Source organism: Narcine bancroftii, chromosome 2 (assembly GCF_036971445.1).
Source record: "Narcine bancroftii isolate sNarBan1 chromosome 2, sNarBan1.hap1, whole genome shotgun sequence".
Lineage (NCBI taxonomy): Eukaryota > Metazoa > Chordata > Chondrichthyes > Torpediniformes > Narcinidae > Narcine > Narcine bancroftii.
The window spans coordinates 13,800,275-13,818,634 of record NC_091470.1 but is presented as its reverse complement, the minus strand read 5'-3'; the positions used below and the strand labels follow the sequence as shown (position 1 = coordinate 13,818,634).

The 18,360-nt window shown below is 39.9% G+C and overlaps 1 protein-coding gene across 2 annotated transcripts in view; it reads right to left on the bottom strand.

Annotated features, from left to right (window-relative positions):
• The window catches only part of rps6ka5 (ribosomal protein S6 kinase, polypeptide 5), a 265,478-nt gene that overhangs the window by 117,358 nt on the left and 129,760 nt on the right, over positions 1-18,360 (bottom strand). For both annotated transcript variants that reach the window (XM_069915896.1, XM_069915897.1), the window contains exon 5: positions 6,245-6,352. In XM_069915896.1, the coding sequence (XP_069771997.1) occupies positions 6,245-6,352 (108 nt within the window). The remainder of the gene's footprint in view (positions 1-6,244; positions 6,353-18,360) is intronic.

Below are 18,360 nucleotides of genomic sequence, written 5' to 3'. Positions count from 1 at the left end.
TCCTCCCACCTATTACTTCTTGCCTATTAGCCCTTCACCCCACCTTTTTGTTCAGACGCCTGCCCAAAACATTGGTTACCCTTTACTGATGCTCCATGACCTGCTGAGTTTCTCCAGCAGATTTGTGTATTGGACAGGAGTATCAGAGCCAGCACCGCCAGGCTGAGGAGCAGCTTCTTCCTGTGGGCAGCGAGAATGTTGATCGACGAAAAGGAACTGCTCACACTGATCATCCGAGACTCTCATATTCATGAAACAATTTTTATTTGTATAGATGAAATACTCGTCCTCCATATGTACTGTTTGTCTGTATGTGTGTTATGTCTGGATGTTGTCTACATGGACTTTAGTAAGGCCTTTAACAAGGTTTCACATGGGAGGTTGGTCAAGAAGGTACAGTTCCTCATATCCAGTATGAGGTAGTAAATTGGATTAGACATTGGCTTTGCAGGAGGGTGGTAGTAGATGATTGCCTCTTTGGAAGCCTGTGACTGGTATGCTGGGTCCATTGTTTGCCATCTATATCAACAATCTGAAAAAATAACATGGCAAATTAGATCATCAAATTTGCAGATCACACTAAGATTAGAAATGTACTGGACAGCTTGTTGTGAAATATGGACCAACCTGGAAAATTAGCTGCAAAACACCAGATGGAATTTAATGCAGGCAAGTGCGAGGTGTTGCACTTTGGGAGGACAAATCAGGGTAGGATTAATATTGTAAACAGTGGGGCACTGGAGAGTATGACAGAACAGAGGGTCTGGGAATACCAGTGCGTAATTCCTTGAAAGGGCTTCATGCCACTGACCCATGACTACTTCACCAAATCCAGCTCCAAGTGTAATCAATTTTGCAGATGATGCAACAGCAGTTGTCCACATCAGCAACAACGATGAGTTCGCACTACAGAGAAGAGATGGAAAATCCCATGAAATGGTGCAAGAAAAAAAGGAGATGATTATGGACTTCAGGAGGACCAGGAATGATCACGCTCCACTACACATCAACAATTATGTAGTGGAGAGTGGAAAGCACCAAGTCCCTTGGAGTTCACTTAACTAGTGACTTATCATGGACACTCAACAGATTCTCACTTGTCAGGAAGGCACAAGAGCAATTGCACTTTTTGAGAAGACTGAGCAGGCAAGGCTACTGGCCACCATATGTCAACCTTCTATAAGAGCTCCATTGAAAGTATCCTTGGTTGGAAACATCATAGTGTGGTACAGTTGCTGCAGAGAAATAGATTGGAGGTCAATCATAGGACCACACTGATCTCAGAAGGCTCAGGACTAGTCGGTACTTGGAGGGGAGACCGCCTGGGAACACCAGGTGCTGTAGGTTTCTGTGAGGGGCGCTGGACAAAGTGGCAACTCTCCGTCTGCCTTACAGTAGACAAAAGTTTAAAAATTTCATGCATGTTACATCTAAATGTAGTATTATTTGATAATAATGGAACCTTTACCATAAGAGTGGTAGAGGATCGCTGGACTCTTCCCCCCCCCCCCCCCCCATCAAAGTGACCTATTGGATTTGTTGTCTAAAGAGGGCATGCAAAATCGCAAAATCATTGAGGACCCCTTCCACATTGCATGCAGCATCTTTCAGCTACTCTCATTGGGGAAGGGATCCAGGAGGATCAGAGCCAGCACCACCAGGCCGAGGATTAGTTTCTTCCCAAGGGCAGTGAGAATGCTGAACAACCAAAGGAACTGGACATATTAACCATCCGAGACTCTCATATGTACAAAGCAATATTTATTTATGTGTATAGATGAAATACTTGTCCTGTATATGTACTGTTTGTCTGTATGTGGGTTATATCTGGCTGTGTGTCTGAGCTTTTGCACTGAGGACCGGAGAATGATGTTTCGTCGGGTCGTACTTGTACAATTAGATGACAATAAACTTGACTTGACCTGACAAGAATAAGAACAGTACACCTGCTCCTGAATTTGGTGAAGGTCAATAAATTGATAAAGAACTAGAAAATAGAAATATAGGAGTAAAGTGGCAAAAAACATAAAGTGGATGATTAACCTACTAAATCAAAAATGCTGGAAACATTCAGCAGGGCAAGTCTTGACTTTAACGTGGTATCATAGGGTCAACAAGATTGTAAAGAAAGCTTTTGGCTCATTGGCTTTCATAAATCAAAGTATTTTAATAGAGGTGTTGGGATGTTATGTTGAAGTTGTACAAGATATTTGTGAGGCCAAATTTTGAGCACTGTGTTCAGTTTTGGTCACCTAACTTCAGGAATGTATCATTAAGATTTAAAGAGTGCAGAAAAAATCTACAAAGATGTTGCTGGGTCTCGAGTTTTAGGGAATAGTTGAATAAGTTAGGACTTTATTGCCTGAAGCATTAGAGAATGAGGAAGTGAAGAAAATTATGAGCGGTACATATAGGGTAAATGCAAGCAGGCTTTTTGGACGGTGGTAAGGCAAGAACAAGAGGACTTGGGTCAAGGGTGAAAAAAATGAGAGGTTTAAAGGGAACATTAGGGGTAAACATCTTCATGCAGAGAGTGGTGAGAATGCGGAATGAGTCATTAGCCGAAGTGGTGAATGTGGGCTCAATTTTCAACATTTAAGAGAAATTTGGATGGGTGCATGCATGGGAGAGGAATGGAGGGCTACAGTTCGGTAGCAAGTCTATTGGACTAGGTGTAAAAATAGTTCAGTATGACTTGATGGGCCAAAGGTCCTGTTTCTGTACTGCATTGGGATTCTGTTCTATACTTGGATTGTATGTTGGGCAACAATCCAAATCAATATAATTAGTGGAAAAATACAACCCATTCCTGCTATAGTGTCCTGTCCCTGGTAACCATGACTTAAAAGTTAGCCTGAACTCAATTATTCTATAACATTCCAGGGGAAGCAGAGTTTTGCTGAAACATCTATTATTAACTCACTTCTCCAAAAGCACTTTGCAATTCAGCCACACAAACATCCTAAAATAGCTCAGAATTTAATTAAATCTGAGAGCAAAAGCATTTGAAATGGCGGAATATTGTTCAACAGACAACAGGTCAAAATTCATTGGAAATACCTTGAATTTCCAGATGGCTCATTGCAAAAGAGAGATCAAAGTATGCAAAGAAAACTAAACCAAACTTAACTGCCCTCAGCAATTCAAGAAAATGTACAGCTTTAGAAAGAAAAGTGGGTAACAGATAAAATGGATATCCTCATTAGTTAGGACATAAGACTACCGGAAATAGTAGGAGTCCCTCACAATTGTCTCCTCAGCATGTCCCCATAACCCACCATTCCTCTATATTGTAAAAATCCTCTGAAATTAACTGGTGTTGCAGATTTTATAGAAATGGGGAAAATGGCAGTGAATCAGAGGACTTTAACACTCTCTAATGGAAAGAACGAGATTCTAGGCTTCAAGCTCCTAGCTCTGGAGGAGTTTCTTCAAACCCTCGATCTCCAGTCTTCCAACACACGAACACCCCCTTCACAATCCTCCATCCAAGCCCAACTGAATGTAGAAATCCTTCCCCACTCTCCAACGCCAGCCCTCCCCGTAACAAACCTTTCTCCCTGGGCTTCTTGCATAAGGATTTAACAGCATCTCTCCCTGCACTACATTCAGCCCTCTTGTGATCAAGCCTGCCCACAATTCCAATTCTCTATATCACAATCCAGGCTGTCCAATTGGCCAAGCTTGAGGCAGAACTATACAATACAAATAAGTCGCCCGAAATAGCACCATTAAAAATAGTAAGCACCAAAAATATTTTCATCCTCATTAGATTTTTAAATAATTTCTCACCCACATCATTATTCATAGAGATATAGCTTATAAGGGTGGCACACGGCAATTACAGCACCAGCGACCTGTGACAATAAGTTTGTATGTTCTTCCTGAGTCAACATGGGTTTTCGCTGGGTGCTCTAGTTTCCTCCAAAATCATACAGGGTTTGTAGGTCAATTGGTCACATGGGAGGCTTTGAGCAGCAAGGCCTCATGGGCCTATTACCATGCTATAACCCTTTTTAAAAAAATTGAATACTATATATTTGGCAGTTACACAATCAACATTAGACAAGTGTCTTATACGCAAAAGGATTAGAAATGAACAAACTAATAATTTGAATACTAATCCACAGAAGTATAGCTATATTAGCGAAATGTTCCAACTATCCAATTGTTGCAAAATTGTGTGACTAATGCAACTGTGTTAACCACATTTTTCCAATTAAAATATCGCAGCTTACAGCTGAACCTGAATTAGTAACTCAGCATTCTTTGTAAAATATTAAAATACACCATTCACATTTGACATTTAACTGCATAGAAGCCAGATATACTTAGATATACAATTTACATGTGGTGACAGTATTTACATAAACATGGACTGTGAATGGAAAAATAAACCTCACGGTCAACAGTTGATTTTCGCATGTTGAACCCCACAACTGCTGTATTTTAAAAAATTTACTCATGGCATGTGGACATCGCTTGTAAAGCCAGTAATTATTCTCCATTTCCAACTGCCCTGGAAATGAGTGCCTCTTTATGCCATTTCATAGGGTTACGGGTTTCATTCAAATCCAGTGCTTAAGTAGTCACCAATTATTTATCTGTCAGCTTATTTAATTAAAAAATGCAAACTCACCATTTGATTTGGTAGAATTTTAGGGCTCAGTCACGAGATTATTATTCCAGGATTCAGGAGTACTCATTTGGGACATAAGTACCAGGCCACCAGGGGTTGTGCAGGGTGGCTTGCCAACCACGCACATTCACAGGTTCACAGGGTTCCTATTCATCCTGCCTCCTGATTGGCATTAATTTTACAGCAGTTCATTTTTTCTTCTTTTTCCTTCCCCCTACCTCTTCTCTCATTCTCCTACCCCTGTTGACCCAGTTCGAAGTAACAAGGCAAAGCGCACCATATATGCCACCATCCAGGACGACACGTGCAAAGTACGACCCCAGAATTTCCATCCAAAATGTTGGTTTTGAGCAATACCCTTTGAATAAGATGATCTCGCCCAAATTTAGCACTTAACATTGACTAGTGGATGCAGTTTTAAAGCAAATCAGAATATTTTAATAACAAATTATCATTTAAGGGTTTAAAATTGGATATTTCAAAATAAACCACTGATAGCTCAGGGAGTTTAAAGCCACTACAGAGCTGACGGCAGTCGGACTGGGCACATGAACCCCTACAGAGGAGCACTGAGACTTTGTAAATAACTAACAGGGCATGATCAAGATTGCGTCAGAGCGGCAGGAAGATGGCAGCAGTGTTGAGACTTCACCGGCAAGGTACAGATTTGAGACCAGTGTATAGGACGATTCATTTTAAGGTGAAATTTTTAAGTTTTGTGAATCATCTTGTACAATGGCAAGTGAAATGGAAGATATCAGATAATAACAATTTGGGTGATCCTGCAATCACCTCAGATGTTCATACCTTCCACCATGATAGTACAAACATAATGTAACTCACCCACACATCTCAACCGATGGCCATCGTTTGGGACTTTATTACTTTAGAAGATTTTGGGCAGGTAATCCAGAGCACTTCTAACAAATCTTACCCAATCCTAATCTTGGAGCACTCCCTTGTCACAGTTTCCATTGACACCACATGAACACTTCAACATAGGGGCAGCAGCATGGGAATCATGTTGAGGGAATACCTGGGTTGGGACAGCCTGCCAGTGACACATTGGGCCAAAGGGCCAGATTCCATTCTGTAGCCATTTATAATTCCGTAGGACTCCATGACACAAAGATCCTGTGAATGACTTTAAGACCGGCTGAAAAGAGAGATGAAAAGCCAACATTTCCCCCAGAGCTTGGTCGATGCTGATCTGTAGCCTACGGCAAGGCATTGTGTATCCTGTCACTAAGGTTCAATTTTTCTCATACTTTGTAAATAATATGGGGATCCAACCGATCACCATGACGATTTGTTTAAGTCTGTGGGCACAAGATTCCTGCTGACACCATATAAGTGAAAACACAGTCTATTCAAGTCTGAGGGCCAGTAACATAATCAACAGGTATAGAGTGTATAAGAAGTTAATCCAGTATTTGTACATTCACTGCAACACGTCACCTTTGGTAACATACCAGTCAAGTCACAGGCTTAACATTTGTCTGACATTGCAAGAAAGTGGCATCATCAATACACTCTCCCATTCATTTACTTAACATTTAAAAACTCTTACATCTTGCAGATGCTGCAAGTTTAAAAAATACTTACTTCGTCAATCAGAAACTCTTTACTAAGTCCAAAATCTGTCAGAACTACATGCCCATTACTGTCGAGAAGTATATTTTCCAATTTAATATCTCGATATATAATTCCAAGCTGCAAAGAAAATAAAGTCAAAGTTACAGGATATAGAAACTTTATTTTGTGATATTTTATGTTTAATTGGCTGTTTTACATTTGGAACATCGAAGCTTTAATCTTTCAATGGCCAAATGGTTTAATTATTTATTCATGGATTCCCAGAAATGTAATGCAAACTCAACTTGGTCCATGACAACACATTTTCACCATCACTTAAAATAACTTTCAGTAACTATGTCAGAGGGATTAATCTTTCAGCTTCAAGATAATTTTCACAAGGACTGCTGATATCCAAAATAAAACCCACAATGGACAGAATAAGTTATATGATGCGAGTTTCATCTCTGAGATCATTTGAAATTCATCCAGCAAGTACACTCCATCTCCTGTCATCCAAGTCACATTTCCAAATGGGAAATAAAACATCGAGGCCCTCATGACTGCTCGGACATTCACTAAGTCATGGCTGATACTTTACCTCTGGGCCACTTTCTTGCACTAAAGTCATCTGCCTCGATCCAAAACTCCTGATATCTGAACCAGTTTCTCCTCAGCCCAGATGGTATACTTAGCTGGGTTCTTAAAAGCTGTGCAAAACAACTGGTTGGAGTTTTTGAGGACACATTCTTTTTTTTATATTTTATTTAGTTTTTTTTTCCATAAATATACATATCAAAATTTTCCATTTTCAAAATATATAAATATATGTGTATATAACTTTCTATTTTCTTACAAAACAAAACACAACAACCCCTTCCCTCTTCCCAGTATAAATCCATACATCGTCAGGGCTTACAATTTGGTTTAAAAAAGAAAATCTTCATTGGGGTCACTTATAGAACCTTTTTATATTTTGGCCCCTATATAGTCCAGATACGTTTGCCATATTTTTATAAATACGTCATATTTATTTTTTAAATTGTATGTGATTCTTTCCCCCCCCCCCAAACAAATATAACTATTCATCTCTCTTCCATCGTGCTATCTGTAGAGAGGAGTCGGACTTCTAAGTAATCGCAACACATTTTTTTGTTATTTTAACAAATGAAATTTGGAATTTAGTTAGTTTATCACTCATTGCAATCAAATTGCCCAAATGATAAAGCCCCAGGTCATCTGCGAAGGCCACCCCTTTACCTTGTATGGACACATTCAACCTCTCACTACAGTGGTCAGAGGTCTCCACCTGCTACTTGATGAAGTGCTTCGAGAGGTTGGTTATGGACCACAAACAATTTTTTCAGGAAGGATCTGGGCCTGCTTCAGTCTACCTATCATCATGACATGTCTTGCTGGTATTCTACTAGGTGTTAGATCATCTAGACCACGGGAACACTTACATCCAACAACTACAGCTCAGCATTCAATGCCATCATAGGAGCAAAACACATGACCAAGCTGAAGGAACAGGAAGTCTGTTCGTTCCTCTGCATTTGGAGTTTGACAACATTATCTTCTCCACATTGATTGTCAACATAGGCACCCAAAGTTGCATGTTTATTTCCTGAATCTATTCCTTTCACATTCCTGACTGTGTAACCAAGTTCACCTCCAACTCAATCAACAATTTCGCTGGTGACACCACTATTGCTGACCAAGTAACAGGAAATGAGAATTCAGGATGGAGATCAAGAACCACAGATTGGCTGGTGCCAGACAACAAACTTGCTCTCAATATCACCAAGACTATGGAGCTCATTTGTTCGGGTACCTGTCTACATTTTGTCCATATCTTGATGAGGGCTCAAGTCCTAAATGTTGGTTATGGATCTCTGCTGTATAAAGTACACTGTTTAACCTGTTGAGTTTCTCCACTTCAATATGGTATCTGCACACTATTTGTGTTTTACTCCACATTGTTGATTTTAGGATGGAGAGGCCACATTGATGGGACGGAGGTAGAGAGAGTCAGAACCTTCTGGTTCCTGTAATCCATATTTCAGAAGACCTTTCCTGGAGCCAGGACATCGAGGCAACCATGAAGAAAGCAAACCAACGCCTCTACTTTCTAAGGAATCCAAGGAAATTTGTCGTGATGCTAGGTACGCTATCAAACTTCTACAGGTTTACTGTGCAAAGTAGAGTGACTGGTGAATCACAACCTGGTGTGGGAATTCAACTGCCCAAGAACGGCTGCAGAAGGTAGTCAGACCTATCACAGGCTCTGATCTCCCATCCATTGCAGACATCTTCATATATGAGGTGCTGCCTCAAGAAGGCAACCAACATCACAAAGGACATCCACCACCCTGGTCACAACCTCCCCTCACTGCTACTTTCAGGTAGAAGATACAGAAGCCTGAAAACCAGCACCTCTAGGTTCAAGAACAAGTTTTTTCCAAAAATACAATATTTGTTTCAATCATTGCCTATTCAAGTTCCAGAATTTTTCTTTTGAAGCTTGAATAAAATAATACGTAAGTTTCTTTGGAAAGGTAAGATGTCAGGAATTGGTTTAGAAAAATTAATGTGGAAATTTGATCAGGGTGGACTAAGACCACCAAATTTTAAGAATTGTTTTAAAGCAATTGAGGTTTTTGTCCTCCTGTTATCAACGGGATGAAAAATCAGCTTGGGTTCAAATAGAAAGGAATAAAATTGGTGAGACTATTCCAGAATTAATTTTGTATAAATGGAATAGTGAATCGTTTAAAGGAACTAAAGATTTTTCTGTATTGAAATATATTTTAAACATACGGAATAGAATTCATATTGAGAGAGGAATTAAAAATGATCAATGACCAAAAATATTGTTAAAACAAAATCAACTTCTTCCCTTTTACTTTGAATAAGTCTTTATTTGATCGTTGGTATCGTAAAGGTTATATCGAGAATAAAAGATTGTTTTTAGGATCTTTTTTTCTTAACCTTTGATCAGTTAAAAGATAAATACAATATACATAATAATACAATTTTTGCGTATTATCAATTAAAAATGTATTTGAAAAAGAGACTGGGGACAGATTTGCGACTCCCTAAACAAAGTCAATTGAAGATATAATAACAGATACGTTTGTTGTTAAGAAATTTATGACTAATATGTATACAAAATTACAAGAGACTGCAAAGAAAAAAGATTTATATAAATCCAAAATTTGATGGAAGATTAAATATACAAATTCAGAAGGAGATTTGGTCAAAATTATGTTATAAAAGTGTTACGAATACAGTAAATGCTAGATATCAAATTATTCAATGTAATTTTCTTCATCAGTTGCATTACACTCCTCAGAAGTTAAATGGAATTAAGCCTAATTTTTCAAATCAGTGTTTTCAATGTGCAAAAGAAATAGGGTCTTTTTTGCATTCATTGTGGCCTTGTGAAAAGTTTTGAAATGAACTGAGTTTATTATTAGGGAAAATTATAAAGATAAAGATATCAAAGGATCCAAGAATCTTTTTACTTGGAGATATCTATGAAAAGGATATGAAATTGAAATTGGACAAATACCAAGAAATTTTTAAAAAGTATTGCAATAGCAACTGCAAAGAAATGTATCGCGATATCATGGAAAGATTATAGAGAAGTGTTATTAAGTAGATGGTATAATGAGATGTGAAATAGTATACCTTTGGAAAAAGTAACGTTTAATTTAAGGAATTGAGTTGAAAATTTTTTATAGTATTTGGAAACCATCTATGGATTTTATGGATAATTTTCTGTCCATCTATCTTACCCACTCCTCTTAATTAGTAATTTTTAATTACAATTAATAATTGTCTATGCTAATATTATTGTATATTAAATGGTAGGGGTTTCTTTCTTTTCTTTCTTTTGGGTGGAGGGGAATGGGGAGAAAAATATAAAAGTTTTTTTTGTATCAATGGTTATGGATATTTGATTAAAGTTTTATTCTTTTTTTCCTGTAATGATGCAAAGATTTTTCACCCAATAATTTGCACCTCTTCTTGGTACACGAATCATGGACTGTCTGCATGTTTGCAAGTCACTTTTTTTGAAGCAGGTTAATGTGAATATTTGTATCCATCGTATTGATTGTCTCAATTTTTTTCAATGAGTCGATGACTATAGCTTTTCTTTACAAGTCCCTGTTCAGCTGTAGTCTAAGAATTTTGGCACATAAGTACATTGTACAATGTGTATGTCAGTAAACATCATCATCATACCTTGGGATTGAGGATGACTCAAAAACCCCTCAAATATTTACCCCTTGCAGACAAACTTGGTTGAATTTAGAAAGGAGCATCAAAATAGAAAAGCAACAAAACACTGTGTCTACTTTCACAGGAGGAAGCACAAGAAACTCTGGAACCAAGAGACTCGTACAAATGAGGAACTGAAGGAAATGAGCAGCATGAAACATTGTAGAAGTTACTGAGACTGAAAGCTGAAATAACATCTCCATGGAGTTTGATGGGGTGGCGATACAAATTGGGGTTGCTTTAGTTATCATCCACAACTCCGCTGAGCCTTGAAAGAATCCTGCAGTTTGACAGCCCACTGTTGCAAGAGAGAGAGGGGGGAGGGGGTGGGGGGGAATAGGGAGTAAACAGATAAAAACCATCCTGTTAGTAGATAGCAAATGGTAGGGAGCTTGTGTGGAAGACAGGAAGATAGGGCAAAATAGTTATTTTTTGAGGAAACCACAAGATACGAGTACATTCAGAGTTTCAAAAGGCCTTTGACAAGTGTTATATACTAAACCCGCAGGAATGGGAATTCACTATAGACAACAATATCTTCAATTTTTATTAATAACATATCACTTCTTAACTCCAACTTAACCCCAGTATGCACAAGTGTACGTACTGTATATTTTGGCATACAAGTCGAGTTATGAAATCCTAAAAAAATTTCAAAAAGGAAGGGTCGACTTATATGCCAAATACATATCTTGGACCTTAAATTTGCCGATAAAACCAGATGGACTTCAATTTGGCGTATAAGTCAATGCTGGAAGCATCTCTCTGCCGCTGGTGCTGCCACTCACCGACACCTCCCCATCACTGGGCGCCACCATAACCGCTCATACCTGGGACCCTGAGGTTGCCGGCACCGCTCCTGCCTGGTAGGCCAAGGTTCCTGCTCCCGCAGGGAGTGAGATTTTATTTTTTACTTACTTCATTAACAGCTTTGTTATTTGCTATTGGGGTGTTTTTAAAAATTCTGGGTTGTTCCTGGGAGGCCCGGACAGCCCAAAAAATAGGGGTAGACTTGTATGCCGGATGTACCATAAAACCCTTAAAATTAGGCTGAAAAATGAAGGTCGGTGGTGGATGATCGGTGGGTGTGGCAAAACCAAAACCATTATAGTTCATTACAGACCATCGCCTTCCCAAGATCGTGTTATATGGCGAGCTCTCCACTGGCCACCGTGACAGAGGTGCACCAAAGAAAAGGTACAAGGACTGCCTAAAGAAATCTCTTGGTGCCTGCCACATTGACCACCGCCAGTGGGCTGATCTCGCCTCCAACCGTGCATCTTGGCGCCTCACAGTTCGGCGGGCAGCAACCTCCTTTGAAGAAGACCGCAGAGCCCACCTCACTGACAAAAGGCAAAGGAGGAAAAACCCAACACCCAACCCCAACCCACCAATTTTCCTTTGCAACCGCTGCAACCGTGTCTGCCTGTCCCGCATCGGACTTGTCAGCCACAAACGAGCCTGCAGCTGACGTGGACATTACCCCTCCATAAATCTTCGTCCGCGAAGCCAAAGACGAAGATAGTTCAGGTATAATTCTGAAGTAATGATTTTAAAGTTCAATCTAAGAAAGTTTTCATGTTGAAACTCAGAGTCTTTAAATTGTTGCTCAAAAGTAGTGACGAAGTACTTTGAACCATCAAGAAATGAGATCTCTTTAAAACTCACGAATTTCTTGATGTGTTGTATTCAGAGCAATGTTTCTTCTTATGAATGATTTTTCACAAATCCCCCTCTCTTGCACGGAGGTTTCGGAATCTGCTTTCTCCCACAATGATTTCACAAACCCAGGCAAGGGTTATGTGCCATGTACAAATGGACACAGCAGGACTGCCCTCTCTCTCTTATTTTGTACATCTCCCAGAACAAGGAGAATACAATATAGAACAGCACCTTTCTCTCTTTAGAGGCTACCATTTTTCAATCCTGTGTGACTTACCAGGACGGTAAAGCTATAGGATGATAAGGAATTTTCTGGCTTCAGTTTGAAATTTGTTCCTTAATATTCAAAAATGCTGTCTTGAAGTGTCTTAAGCACATGACATCATTCCTGTCTTTTGGTTTCTTCCAAAAAGCATTTCACTTTACCTCTTCCAAAAGCATTTAAAAGCCAATGCCTCTGTTAAGTCTGCTGACCACAAGCAAAAGCCTGTTTTTGTTTAAACAGATGACATCTGAGTCTCCATTCTAACAACATAGCTAAACAAAGAGGCTTTTGTTTAATTAAATGCCCTCCTTGAGCAACCCCATTGTCCTAGAACAAGCACTTCTACTTTTATTGGGGTGGCTTACCAGACTTTGCAACTCCAAAAATGGCTTCCCTCTGAGTGTGTAACTGTGTGTGTCTGTGTCCCTGTCCCTGTGTCCAAACCCACAAAAATAACTAAAATATATTGTTCATAACCAAAGATTAATAATAACACAATTCCATCACATAAGTTGTGGCACAAAAGGTTTTGCTTCATAAAATGAGAGTGCATGGCAGGATACCAGCATGGGTAGAGCATTAGCTGATCAGCAGGAAACAGAGAGTGGGAACAAAAGGATTCTATTCCAGATGGCTACCAGTTAGCAGTGGAGTACTGCAGGGGTCAATGTGGGGGCCACTTCTTTTTACGTGGAATGTTAATTATCGGGATGCAGCTGAGTTTGCAGATAATACAAAGACCGGTGGAGGGTCAGGAAAGTCTGCAGAGAGACTTAGAGAGATTAGGAGAATGTAATTCAATTGCCACTTCTTTGCCCAGTGTTGGAAAGAATGTGGTCATGCATTTTGGTAGAAGGAATAAAAACAGACTATTATTTGGATCATGATAAAATTCAAAATTTGAGGTGCAAAGGGACATGGGAGTCCTTGTGCAGGATACCCTAAAGGTTAACCTCCAGGTTGAGTCAGTGGTGAAGAGGTGAATGCAATCTTAGCATTCATATCTGGAACAATAGGATACAAGAGCAGGGATGTGATGTTGTGGCTTTATAAGGCACTGGTTAAGCCCCATTTCACTTAGCAACTTATTTAAGAAAAGATGTACTAACATTGGAGAGGGTTCAAAGAAGATTTACAACAATAATTCCTAGAATGTAGGGATTAGCAAATGAGGAACATTCAATGGCTCTTGGATTTAACTCCTTGGAATTAAAAAGAATGAGGACTGACCTCATAGAAGCAATTTATACGTTGAAAGGCCTGGACAGGTAGATGTGGCAAAGTTTCCCACCACAGAGGAGTTAAGGGCAAGAGGGAAGAACTTCAAGATTGAAGGTGCCCATTAAAAAGAGATGCAGAGGAATTTCTTCAGCCAGAGTGGTGAACCTTTGGAATTTAATACCACGAGCGGCTGTGGAGGCCAGGTTGTTGGGTGTATTTAAGGCAGAGATTGATAGGTATCTGAATAGTCAAGACTATCAAAGGTTAAGGGGACAAGGCAGGGAGTAGGGCTGAGTGGGAGAATGGATCAGCTCGTGATGGAATAGCGGACCTGACTCGATTTTGTGACAGAGTATCTAGAGGTGGTTTGGGAGGAATTGTTAGAGCAGCTTGCACACAAACACATTTTAAAACACAGGACTTTTGCAGAGTGCTTTTTGCAGGAGCCTGGGAGAGCATGTGATCTTTGCAAGCAGGGGAGAACAGTTTTGCTCTCAGAGAGGGAGGGAGTGAAAATAGAGAGGAGAGACTCAGAAATCAGTTCCAGAAGGACAAAGCTGGCAAACTTTTGGAAGGCTGTCTTGTCAAAGGAGAAGACTAGATGTCTGAGGTGACCTGAAAGAAAGTAAGGATTATCTGGAGAACCCTGAAGGGGCAAGTTTCGTCAGCAAGATTAATTGGAAAGGAATCAGGTACTGATGTCCTGGAACAAAAGGAATCTCTCTCTGAAAACCAGCAAGAACCCTCCTGAGTGGTTCTTGGTGCCTGTTAAGCACCAAAGACTGGTGAACTTTGTTAATGCTAACCTCTGTGCCCAGTACAAGAATTGTCTGCAACCAGTGAGATTAGACTGTGATCCAAAGAACTTTTCTAATCTTAAATATACATTACACACACCTGCGCTTAGTATTAGAGGGGGGATTAAGTAGGTTTGGTAGGTTAAGTATGTAAGTTAAGTTATAAGTTAAAGTTTAATTTTGTTTTCTTGTTCAATTATAATTAAAAACTACTTTTGTTTAAGTAACCCTGTGTTGTGGTGCATATCTATTGCTGCTGGATTTTTGGTTCCTCTGGACTCCGTAACAATGTGTTGAAGTCCTACTTCTGCTCCTATATCATGAGAATATGTTCCCAGGATACTCAATTTTGCCTCATAGGGTGGCATGGTTAGCGCAATACTATTACAGCGCCAGTGACACAGATTAGAATCTGTCTGTAAGGAGTTTGTACGTTCTCTGTGTTGGTTTCCAAGTCCCACCCCCCCCCCTCCATGGGGTATATAGGTTAATTGATGTGTTTGAGCAGCATGAGTTCATAAACCGAAAGTTCATGTCTAAATTCTACATTTAAAATTTAATAATCGAGCCCCTTCATTTCCAGAATCAATCTGGGCCAATGTATTATATTTTCAAAAGGAAAATTAAAAGAATATTGTTTTAGTTAGCCACTGAAATGCACAACGAATGATTAAAATAGGATATTGAGAAGTCATACAAGAAATGAGTCATGCTCCAATGTAAAAGTAAATAGTTTTGCTCACTGTATTGTAATCTACATTAAATATTTTGAAATGTTACTCCCATGTGATTTCACCCACACAGTTTATTATTCTATTTCATGGATTTGTCCCTTAAATACGTACTTTCTACAATACAAAATACATGGGAATTCTTATCAGAAGTATTAATCCCCAAATCAATTGCATGACTGATTAGAGCTTACTCCCCAGGTGACCAGAATTCTTCAATTAAATTTCAAGGAGTACAAAAAGACTATAAACATTGTAGGTAGAACTGAAAAGTGGAAAAGTTATTTAGCTCATGGTAAATTAAAAAACTGCTAGTACTCAAACAGATCTGGATCTATTCTGAGAAAGAACAAAAAAGTATGTTTTCAGTTATACAGGGCAAATGAGAAGGCAAATAAATTCCAAAGGGGGGTGGGAAAACAAAAATCAGAAAGTCTTGTCATAAGTCTTTGGGGAGACCATAACTGCAGCACTGGCTTCCTTACTTTAAGAAAGGAAAAAATGGAGATAGTGCAGCATTGCTGCCTGGAATGAAAGACTGCACTGTGAAGAGTGATTGAGTAGAAAAAAGTGTTTGTAGATCTTTGTAGTGATCTTCAATGAAACATCAGATTTTGAGCATCTTGATAGGATAGATAATGAGAAGATGATTCTCTCCCCTACCTCCCCCAAACCCAAGTAAGGGATCTAGAAAAAGAGGCCATGCCCAGAATATTTTTAAGAACAGAATTTCCTCTTTGAGAGTTGAGAATTTTTGGATGGCTGTGTTTAAAGCAGACAGGTAAGGGGTATTACATAATTATGAGGATAGGAGTGTCACATGATGGGAGCTGAGGAGTGAGCAGCGAACCCAGAGAGCTCCCAGATTGAGAAGATAAAAATAACAGAAACCTACTGAAAATGGCCAAAATAATTAAAAAAAATATAGAAGACATGAGGAAAGGAAAATGACGAAGAAAAGCAAGCACTAAAGGGAGCGGCTGAAGAAACAGGCAACTCCAGTAACCCAACCAGCCTGCCTCAAGGTGTTCAAAATGGCGGAGGTGATCAGAGGCCAGCAGTGGAGAAGAGGGATGGAGTGGAAAATACCCCCCTCCTCCTTGCAACACAATGAACAAAATACGAAAGTAGGTGGAGGTGAGTCGAGATCAGGGGGTGGAGGTTCTTCCTCCCTCCTGGAACGGCCAGAGAGGGGGTCAGGAACTGACCAGTGAGAGGAACAGTTGTGGATGTCAGAGATGAGGACTTCAAGGCGGGAGGAGCCAGAAAGGTTTGAAGCTCGCCATGAGCAGCGGTATCGATGGGTATTCAGCAGCCAGCGCAGGAGAAAGAGCCCAGCAGGAGGCGTCAATGGTGGCTGAGAGGTAGGAGAGGAACGGGCCAGAACAAGGGGAGAGCCTGCAAACGCAGAGATTGGCCCAACAATGGGGCGGGGCAGGGGGGTGGGCGAAGAAGCAGCAGCAGGAGATGGAGGAGTACCAGCAGAGATAGGGGAGTGACTGCAGGAGACAGGAATGACAATGATTGTAGAAACAAGAACTGGAGATGCATTCTGTAGAGAGTTGCGGGGGGAGCAACTATAATGAGAGGATCGGTGAAAGTGTAGATGACCAGGCTGGAAGACAGGGAAGGGATGTAGATCCTTCCCCAAGAGAAATCCTGAAAGCAGTGGAGGAGTGGGAGAGACTTTAAAAAAACTATACTTCTTGGCCCAGGGGCTAAATAAAATTCAGGGGTCCCTGAGTAGGTTAACAAACAGAGTGACAGATGTGGAAGATAAGGTGGAGGAAAACTCTGATAGCACAATGGGGACAGAGATGGAAGCATGGGCCAAGGATAGGGAGAAGATGTGGCTAAAATTAGACTCACTGGAAAACCATAGTAAGAAGATACAATGTTAAAATTGTTGGGTTAAGGGAGGGACATGATTACCTTCCTTCAAGACTAGATCCTGAAGACATTGGACAGAGACAAGGTGGGGGAATAATATAGAATTAGAAAGGGCGCATCGGTCCTCTGCCCCATGCCGCGATCCTGGTCAGAAGCCACACTCTATCTTGATGAAGCTTTTAAGATTCTAGAATAGGGAAAGAACTTGGTGTGCAGCGAAAGTTGGCGCAAAGGAAAGGAGAAGCCCATTGGAGGTTAATGGGCAAAAGATTTTTTTTTACCCAGACATTAGCGCAGAACTACTAAAAAGTAGGAAAGAGTTTAATTCAGTAAAAAGGACACTCAGACAGAGATGGTGAAAGTAATGATGCCTGGGAGAAAAAAGGAATTTTTTACAAATTTTATGGTGGGCCAGGAATATGCCAACAAATTGTCAAGAATCGTAGAATTAACATTAAAGGACTTAAAGGAAGAGAGGACGTTACAGATACTGAGCTATTGGAAAGATGAACATATAGTCAATATACAACATAAGCAAATATATAGGATTAATACTTGTCTAAAAACTGAAATGTGATAATTAAGTATGATAGGTCAGTAAATTTGGATAAAATATGATGTAAAACAATATGTGAAGGTCAGAAATGGAAAGATGATGTAGTTAAGGGTTGAATAGCTAAGTTGAACTTTAGTTATTTGTTAAATGTGTGGGTTAAAATTTATAATAGTTAAACAGGAAGGGTTATTGGTTTTCTATGTATATAAGTTTGTTAATGAGAAATAAGATTATCTGGGAGGACTCTGGGGTGGGGGAAGTGGAAGAGGAGGAGGATGGGAACATCAAATGTGATCCATAAGATAGAGGGAGATGGCGCCAACAATTTGGGTGCCAAAGCTAGAAAACAAGGGGGGGGGGGGAGGGAGGAAGAAGGAGTGGTTTAGGAGAAAAGGATTGGTTAGTGGGAGAAGTAGGAAGGGGACGGGGATTTATTGTTGTAAGGTGCTGTGTCATTATCATTGCTGTTTTTGCAGGATGTGTTGTAGACTTGGCATGCTGGTCCAGAGGGTCAAGAACAAAGGTTTGGATGGGCATTGAATGGGGGAGAGGGGCAATGGGGGTGTGGAGGGAGCATGAATATCGATAGGGAGGATCTCTGAGGCAATGATTAATACAAAATATCTGAATTTTAATGTTAATGGATTAAATGGAAGAGTGAAGAGGAAGTGAGTCTTGGCATATATCAAAAAATGAAAGTAGGTATAGCCTTTCTCCAAGAAACACACCTTAAAGAG